This window comes from Gallinula chloropus (genome assembly GCF_964237585.1).
Source record: "Gallinula chloropus genome assembly, chromosome: 3".
NCBI classification, from domain to species: Eukaryota; Metazoa; Chordata; class Aves; order Gruiformes; family Rallidae; genus Gallinula; species Gallinula chloropus.
Genome location: NC_140087.1, coordinates 53,117,854 through 53,127,105, shown reverse-complemented (window position 1 = coordinate 53,127,105; position 9,252 = coordinate 53,117,854). Strand labels below are relative to the sequence as shown.

Sequence of the window (9,252 nt, the reverse complement as noted above, 5' to 3'; positions counted from 1 at the left end):
TAGATAAATAGAGTAAGTAAGACCTAAACATGGTTGAGGGACACAGACAGTATTTAGATTACATGGCTGCAATCCAAGACAGCCATGTACAAAATCTTTGCCATGGTGATAAGTCAGGCTTCGTCCAGAAAGCTCTCTTAGGTGCTTCCGTGTCTCTACTGAAATGCTGTCATCTTAAGTGAGCAGAGGATCCTCATGCCCTATTTTTTATAAATTTAATTTGGGATTCTCAAACTACTCATCTCCAGGTGTGGTATGCCACTCTGGTACATGGTTGAGATCTCTGACAGCTCTGGAGTCAGCACAGAGCATTAAGAAGTAATCCCCACTTCCATTAGAAAATGAATGAGTACTTGGGGAACGTCGTACTGATGGTGACACCCACGCTTTGTATCAGGGTATCACAGCTGGGACATTTCCCCACAGAGCACTAGGTTTGTCACAGCTGATTCTGATGATGCACCAGCCCTGACTCATTGCATTGGTGGGATACAAAGCTTTTCCTCCCAGGGTCACAAACCCATAAAAATCCCTTCGGTAAACTGCAGATTAATTTAGGGATTAAGTTCATTACTGATGTACCTGTCTTTTTATGTGTGTATGCCATGCATTATCGTTCACTGGTGGGCCCCAACACAGCTTAGAGCACAAAGCTTCTGTTGCAATGACAACCGGTTCCTCAGACTATTCTGTAGCACAGTTTGGAACATCAAATGTTTAAACGGCATTTTGGAAAAGCTTTTTCCTAGATCATGCTGATAGACTGAAGTTCTCTTTGGTGGATTGGCTAGCTTATTTGTAAAGACTAGGGAAGGCCTTTCCCCTAATCTTTTGTCATCTGTTAGCTGCTGTCTGACCAAGGAATTTCACTTCTGGTGTCAATCATCATACATATTCCAAAGCTCAGTGCAGGCGTTGGGGCTGAGGAGAGATGGTGATGAGGAGAAATTGGCCAAAAGAGTAAACTGATAGTATTTCCATAAAATCCGACACTTTGTCAGAAGTAATAGTTTGGCCTTTTGTCCTGTGGATTATGTGCAGATATACATATGCAACTATTTCATTTTAGGTAAACTAATTTCTTTCACGTGGAGCCAAGAAGGAAAAGGACTTCCATGATGTCTCCTCCCATCTTGGGTTCTGCTGAATAATTGTTGGGAATGAAGAAACAGCATTAAGCCCCAACACCTGGTATGCCAATCTCAGGGGTGCAGGTGCAGTCTCACCCACATTTGGATTGTTTCAAGGCAAATTACTTTCATCAGCAAGAGCCTGAGGCTCTAACCAGCCAGATGGAATCTGCATTGCCAAGTGTGATGACAGCTCAATGCTTTTGGATGATAATTTGTGCTTTCATATAGGGCAGAGATGTGAAGGTATGAGAAAAGGTTGTTGCAAAGCCTTTCTGGGCTTTCTTCTACTGTAAAATTAAATCTAGCAGTGCTCTGCTGCCTTTCATGGAAGTCGCACTACAAAACTGGCCATCAATGTGAGCATTGAGGGTGGATTTTTAACAAAAGGCTTCTGGAGACTGAGCATGTATGTGTGCTAGGGCTTAAGGTAGCCCTCTTTTCTCTTCCTTTTTATTCACCTTCTGGTGTACAGCATTTTCTGTATTTCAAACGCCAATAGATTTGAAAGCAATGAGTGTGGAACCAGAATGCAGATTTAGAGTTGGTTTTAAGATTTTCTCTCACGGCTTCTTTACTTAAGTTTCCCTGTCTGTAACGTAGGGAAAACGCTGTTACAGCATCTGGGTATCGGCTGTTGTGGTTACGTGCTACGCAAACCTAGAATTTAAACAAGTAATTCACTCCAAGCCCACAGAGTCCAACTTTATTTGTAAAGTTGTGTTTCAAACTTCACAAAAGTGGCTTGACAGTTAATTTACAAAGGGGTTTTTTGTTTTGGTTTGGTTTGGGGTTTTTTAAAGTTTGAGTGGGCTGGTTAAACCCAACATAACAATGTTGACAGATGGGGAGACAAACCGGGCTTCCTCTCACCTAAGTTACAGTGAATTTCAGGTAGCAGCTGCATTTTTCCCTACCCAATCTATACTGTGAAAATCAAAAAGCAGTATTCTCATCTCTTGAAGATTTCGAACAGTTTTCAACACTTTGACTTTTGATTCAGATCAGAAAAACATATAAATGTTATGGCAAAACAGTCCCAGCTGGAATGTTCATCAGGTGTTATCTGCTCAATGTAATAAAATAGTTTATCTCCCTTTTCTGTTACAATGATTTCACTCAATAGCTGACATTTACAGCATTTGCACCAGTGTGGGATATTTACTGTGTTCTTTTCCTCAAATGGAAGTTTCCTGTGAAATGATAAGGAACATTTCACAGAGTTGTGATGAGAACATTAATAATAATGCTTTGCCTGTGTTCTTAGCATGTCTAGAGAGCATTTCAGCATACAAAGCAGTAACATAAGTGCTAATACTACAGCACATTTTAGCACAAGCTGCAGACATTTTGAAACCATGCTGATGTGAAAATTTGCAATTCAGAACCTCGACTAGTTCAATACAGACAAAAATTTCCTTCATGTTTAAAGGCAAAGTACCCTGATGCTGCTATTTTAGGAAGAAAAATTAATGACCGCTTTATACAAAGGAAGCAGCTCTTCCCTGCTGTTTAGAACTGATCAGTAAATGGATATGCAGAAAGCTCTGTATGGAATTAGACAAGTATGAGTCTGTGCACTTCAATCTATTTTATCCACGTTCTCCAAGACCTCAACAACTAAAGCTAATGCTCCCTCAGCTCCATTGAAGTAATTAAGCTAGGTTGTTATATTAATAATGGGCTGCCCTCCTGTCTGCATTTATGGCACTTAGCAAGTCAGTGTGTGTGTGGATGCTGATCTCATGAAGGAGAAAGCTCCTGTCACTGAATTAGACTAATCCATCAAGAGAATTAATGTGACTTGATTACTGTTGATACATCTGAAAAGGCTGGCATGCATGAGGAGATACCTGCAACTATAGGAAGTAGGCAACAACACTCCAACCCACTAAGGCCCTGACCCCCTACTATTGAATAAAGACGTTGCTGATGCCAAGACGTGTTGGTGAAGGGGTGTGGATGTGACAGATGCAAAGGGTGCCACAGGATCTGAATGCTGCCATCAACACCATGCTTAACTCAGTCAGCTTGGTATTTTGCCACAAATAGGTCTGTCATATAAATTTTTTCACCCAAAATTAGTTTTCAATTCTCTTGCTTCCTTGCAAAGCAAGAAAGAGCAGAAGCACTTGAACATTAAGAAAACCTCTGCAGTCTCTCTCTCTCACACACACACACACGGAATAAAAAATCGACTGCACTTCGGCTGTGGCTTTGATGGTTTTCTTGTTTTGTCAGTACTTTCAGCAGCCACTTCATCTCCTTCAGTTGTCTTGCTGATGGAGTGCTATCGCTAAGGCCTCTAATGGTTTGGAAGTTCCCAAGTGCTGATAAAGTAGTCCCTTAAGCTGGTGCTAACTGCCTGAGAACAGAATGCAAAGATATGTATGGTACATATTAAAATATAATTAAAAGTTGATAACTGGGATAAAGGAAAAGATTTCAAAATTGTTGAATTGGAAATATATAAACAACAGGTTCTATTCCTGGCAGAGAGAAATATGCATGTGGGCTTTAGGATTATAGACACAGAAACTATGAATTACCCTGGGACCAAGTTATAAAAAATCACAAGTCTCTACAGTGATCTTAATGCTGCCTTGTAAAAGTTATGGGGCAGATCCAGAAGTTCATTTATCACAAATGCATCAGAGATCTATGGACAATCAAGAAGCATTAGATATCTATCAACAAGAACCCAACATTTTTGACTAATAATTTCCTTAGTTGGAGCAAAGAGGAGAAAGACTTGGCTCATAGCCTCACACCTACAAAAAGACTACATTCAATTTTTTTTTTTCTCATACACAGTGAGGAAGGCACAAAGCCACTCAAGCGTCCCCGAGAAGGGTCCTTCAACTTCTCCACAAATGCTCCCCCTCAACCCCACCCCAACCATTGGCTAAGGATCCAAAGAATGGGCTTGGTGAACTGCCCGGGACCTTTGTTAGCATTGGATTAGGGAACAAACTGTCCAGATGGTTTGTTAAACAAACGAACAAATCAACTGTCTATTCAACAAAGCTGTTTGTTTAAAACCAGGATATACTGAAGTCACTGAAGACTTTATGGATACAAATGTGTTTAGGTATTTGTCTACAGTGTAACACTGCTTTACAGATGAGTTTACTCTAGTGCTCTTGGGCTTCAAAGGCATGAGTCACTTTCGCATGTTTCCTAACAGTACATGGCAATATAGGTTGCCTGGCACTGCCACAAAATAGACATTTGTATGCACAAGAGCAAAACCATGCTAAACCCTGTAAACTTTGAATAAACAGGGTATTCCTTGCAAAGGTGGTATCAAGCTCAGTCACAACAATTAGGACAACTGATGATGCATATAGAACATAATGTGGAATTTCCATGCATTTCTTGGAGGAGCTGTTTTCATGTACAGTAGTACAAGAAGAAGGAAAAAATCAAAATAAAATAATGCCCTGTGCAGGCTATTGTAAAACATTTTGGAGTGCTGTTTCAAAATCAAATTTCCACAAATAAAGAGAAAAATGTCATTCATTGTAGTACTTTTTGCAAAGTTGGAAGGTTAAAAGAAAGTTATTTTGTAACAGAGCATAAAGTAGGCATTTGAAAAATGATTTAGCTGGAAAAAAACAATTTTTTCCACATTAAGATAACTTAAGAACACCCAAATTGATTTTTATTAGACTTCTCATATTCATTTCTGAGCTGACACATGCATGAGATATTCAGCCCCAAAGGTCACTTCTGAGAAAGCCATAAGTAACTGGAAACAGCACTGCGGGACGAAATGATGTCTCATGGCTAACTATTACTGCTGGAGAGTGATAAATATTTTACTCCTGAGGCTATGAGCCGGCTCCTGTAAATAAATTCCTATTTCTCGGCTGTACCGATAGCTGAAAGATGATGTGACAAGAGCTGGTTTTCCCAATTTTCATTTTCTGTTTAAAGAGTGGGTGGGACAGCCAGGCCCCTGTTTAGCTGGTGAATGTGCCGAGGGACAGCAGCGAGGCCTGTGGGCCTGTGCTGGAGGGAGCCCACCTTGTGCTTCTCTGCTGCCAGGAGCGGGTGCCACAGGGAGAGCCCCAGCTCCTCTCACCCCACCCAGAGCAAGCAGACACCTGGGACACCCGAGCTAGAGGGGCTGCCAGGCATGACCCCCCCCCCCCCCCCCCCCCCACGGGCACCCTCCTTCTCTATGCTGCCCCATCCCAGGCCACTCACAGCGTTTCTAAAACAGCCGCTTGAATGCCCAACACAAGTGCCGCTAGTCACCCCGGCCGTCAACATCTTGTTCACTCTCTCCAGTCTTTGGCCATCCCATGCTTTATTCTTTCCCACTCCCTTTATTTTTGTGGCTATTAGTAATTAAGGTTTAGATATGGAAAAAAAACCCCAAAACAAAACACAAGGGGGGGGGGAAGGGGTTGCGGCTGTGGTGATTTTCATCTTTGCTCTAGTTATATGGCTGGCTCTTGACGCCCATGTGGAAAAGGAAAGAAAAGCCAGGGGTAGCTGGGTGGCTGCGGCTCCCTCCGGGGGTCCCTAGCCCCGCCAGATTGGCGTTTAGGCTGCCCGTCGACCCCTCTCCGATACGTCCCTCGCCGTCCCCTCGGCCGGCCCTCAGGGCATCGCGCTCCGCCCAGCAAGTGCTGCGCCCGCCCCTTCACCGCGCCGTCACTGGCGCAGGGCGGCTGTCGCGCCGGTCTTGCGCAGGCGCGGAGCGGCCATGGCGGCTGCCGTGGAGCGGCGGCTGGCTGAATTCCGGGCCGCCCGCGGAAGCGTTGCCGCCTCTCCGCGTCCCGCGGAACCCCCAGGGAAAGTCGCGGCTCCAGAGGCCGCAGAGGGACACCCAGCCGCCGCGGCGAGCCCGGGCGGCGGCGCTGAGGTGAGCGCCGAGCTGGGCGGGGCGGGGGGCGTGTGGCGGCGGTTCGGTGCCTGACGCCAACGTCTCCCTGTTGCCTCCTTTGCAGACTCGTCTCGGCGGGGCGGCAGCTCCGGTGTGGGCGCGTCCGCTGCTGCTGAAGGTGTTGCTGTGGGCGGTGCTGCTGGCGCTGTTCGTGGAGCTGGAGCTGGGCCTGCCTTACTTCATTCTCTCCCTGCTTTATTGGATGTACGCCGGCACCCGCGGCCCCGCCGAGCGGCGGCAGGGCGAGCTGAGCGCCTACTCCGTCTTCAACCCCGGCTGCACCGCTATCGCCGGGACGCTGACGGCCGAGCAGCTGGAGAGGGAGCTACATTACCGGCCCGCCGCCGGCAGGTAGCGACCGGCCCGGCGGCGGGGACAGCCCCCGTTACCTCCGCCCCTCAGGACCAGAGATCGGAGGAAGGGCAGGGGGAGGAGGAAAAGTGAGCTATTTCTATGCAAGACGCTGCTTGCGCCTTACTCCTGGTCCGGTCCCGAATAAAGCCCTAGCAAAGCGTGCGCTGTGGTCTCGTTTCCTGGAGGGGCCGGGCCGGGCCGCTGGCAGCGAGCCCGGGGCAGCTGGTTCGGCCGCTGTTGGAGCGGCACCGGGAGGCCCGGCCCTCTCACAGCCGGAGCAGTGTCAGCTGGCAGGTTTGAGCTCCTTCCTGTTCACCTTTGGCACAGGTAACGGGCAGGCTGGCGTTCCAGACGCCTTCAGTAAGATGGTGACCTGCTTTTCAGCCCGTTTCTGATGAAAAGACGTGAAGCACTATCTGTCTACCTAAAATAGGCAGCTGCTTGTTTGTGCTCATGTGTTTCATCTAATGGAAACGTCTGGTTTTAATGTAAGAAAGATCCCTGTTTGCTTCATATTACAGCTTTCATCATTTGTAATGTAAGCAAAAAGATTTTATTACTACTCCTGGCAGGTAATAATGTTTAATCACCATTTGGAAGAATTTAGGGTGAGTTCACAGAATTTACAGAATTCAGAGATTCACAGAATTTTAGGGGTTGGAAGGGACCTCCAGAGATTGAGTCCTACAACCCCCCTGCTAAAGCAGGCTCCCTAGGACAGGTTGCACAGGTAGGCGTCCAGACGGGTCTTAAGTTCACAGCAGCCTCACAAATAAATGCAGGAGGCCCTTGGACAGAAGGTGTGCCCTGTTATTCGATTCAGTCCTTTTACCACAGCAGAGCTGATGATGCTTCTCACTGTCATCCCACAGACTGCCAGGTGTGTACCACTGGTATCTTGGATATGTAGATCATTGCTTTAAAACAAATCATTACATCGTAGTGAAGAGCTGCTGGTAGAGTTTAGATGCCTATGAGGACTTCAGAAGAAAGTCACAAAGGGGTCTTGCAAATCCTGTTTCATCATGGCTTTTCTAACCTTAGTTACACACAGTGTTCAGACTTGGCTTACCCTTGTTCTATCAGTGGTTGGGGAAACAAGTGGAACGTGGCCTCTATGGAATTCAATTGGAGTGGAAACAGAAGAGTAGATTAAAGCGTAAGTAATATGTTTAACACTGCAAAGCGGCTCTCAGTAGCTCTCTAAGCTTATAGGTCTCTTGTGTCTCCAAATGCTGCTGTTTAAAACCAAGCACAAAGTTTCTGGATTTGCACATATTCCACCGTCCTCCTTTAAAGGAGGGGGAGTTCTCACTATTTTTAGTGGTTCTTCTGGGCAAATAACACACTGCATTTTGATTAACAACCTGTGCAAGTCCAAAGGCCTTTTTGTAGTGGGCATAGAGTTGCAAACAATAAAGTTTTGTTTCTTTGGGAGAAGCATAAACTGTGTGTGAGTTTTTACGTTCTTAGATAGCATTCTTCTAACTACAGAGTAAGAAGTACGTGATACTTAAATATACCAGTGACGGAATTTGGTGAGTTGAAACTTTATTCACAAGGATAAAAATAAACATAAGCATATTGGTTATGGGGAGCTGACAATCTGACATCTTGTACAGTTAGATTCTGTGAGTATTTTTTTAAAACAAGGAAATACATGCAAATAAATATTAAATATAACATCCATGAAATTATAAAACTTTATAGCAGCAATGCTGGAAATTTTTAAATTTGCTATAAACTAATTACATTATGACCAGGTGAATTTATAGACTCTTCTATTTAATGCTTCATGAAACAAGTTACCACAAAGAGTGAGCAGGAAGCTGAAAGGCACAAGAAATAAAAATTCACACAGTCCATCTGTTCCAGTGCTTTGTGTTGCTTTGCTTATTTCATGCTACTTAAATAAATGCACAATAGAACTTCTGAAATGGCATGAATAGCAACAAAGGCTTGTAAAGGGTTTTAATGAAGTAGATAAAGCATGATGGAGAAATTGGTGTTTAGGCCTTGCTGAAAGTATTTTGAAAAATACATGATTACTGTAATTCTGCTTTGGTGGCAATTACTTTCACTGAGTTGTTCCATCATTACTTAGAGGAGATTTTAGAAGATTTGAAGAAGTGAGAGCTTAATCAGAGAGAAAAATCCATCACAACCCACTGCTGGGCTAAAATCCCACTTTGTCATCTTATTTTTCTCTTGGGTTCTAACAAGGCTGAAGTTACAAAGGCAAGTTTGACATCTGGTGCTGGAACTATTCTCAAGGGCCCAAAGCCCTCAGTTCTTAAGTGACTCTTAAGAGGAGTCTAGTAACTCAAAAGTTTATGTCCAACTGTTGAAATAATCTTACGATAGCAAGTAAGTACAGGTTTGTTACTACACATGTAAATGTTCTATCTTGTTGTGCCTGTCCTCTTTTGTTACGCGCTTTTCCCAGAAAAATAGTAAGTTAAAACTTCCGTAACCTCCTATTGTCATAGCAAATCTATCATCTTGCTCACAGCTGTGCAAGTAGCAGAAACTTTTCCAGGTTTGCACACAACTAAACAGGGTCTGGAAAAACTAGCACCCACTCTTGAATACTCCCTCCAGTGTGCGTTATCATACAGCTGACAACTTTTCTTTGGTCACAAGGCTTCCTTCTCACCTACCAGGGACTAACTTCATCAGTCTTTTCCTACTCAAAGCACTTTAAGGTAGATGTTAAATAGAAACATCAACCATAGTCTCTATGTATAGGAAGCTAATGAAATTGCAGGACAGCAGTTAACATACATACGTGATAGGCAGTGTCGTGATGGTTACACAACATAGAAGGTAGTTGTTACATTTCCAGAAGAACCTGAGGTGCTTCATTCCAGG

At 44.4% G+C, this 9,252-nt stretch overlaps 1 protein-coding gene across 1 annotated transcript; it reads left to right on the top strand.

Annotated features, from left to right (window-relative positions):
• Positions 1-5,837: 5,837 nt before the first annotated feature.
• On the top strand, positions 5,838-6,537 carry SAYSD1 (SAYSVFN motif domain containing 1). Its single transcript, XM_084261299.1, has 2 exons — positions 5,838-6,006; positions 6,092-6,537. The coding sequence occupies exons 1-2, from the start codon at positions 5,848-5,850 to the stop codon at positions 6,380-6,382; spliced, it is 450 nt and encodes a 149-aa protein (XP_084117425.1). The 5' UTR covers positions 5,838-5,847; the 3' UTR covers positions 6,383-6,537.
• Positions 6,538-9,252: the final 2,715 nt, after the last annotated feature.

Bases quoted from the DNA above. Each gene is read 5' to 3' on its own strand.
- SAYSD1 (XM_084261299.1), top strand. From the start codon at position 5,848: ATGGCGGCTGCCGTGGAGCGGCGGCTGGCTGAATTCCGGGCCGCCCGC. The intron at 6,007-6,091 runs GTGAGCGCCGAG...CCTCCTTTGCAG, and splicing joins GCCCGGGCGGCGGCGCTGAG to ACTCGTCTCGGCGGGGCGGC.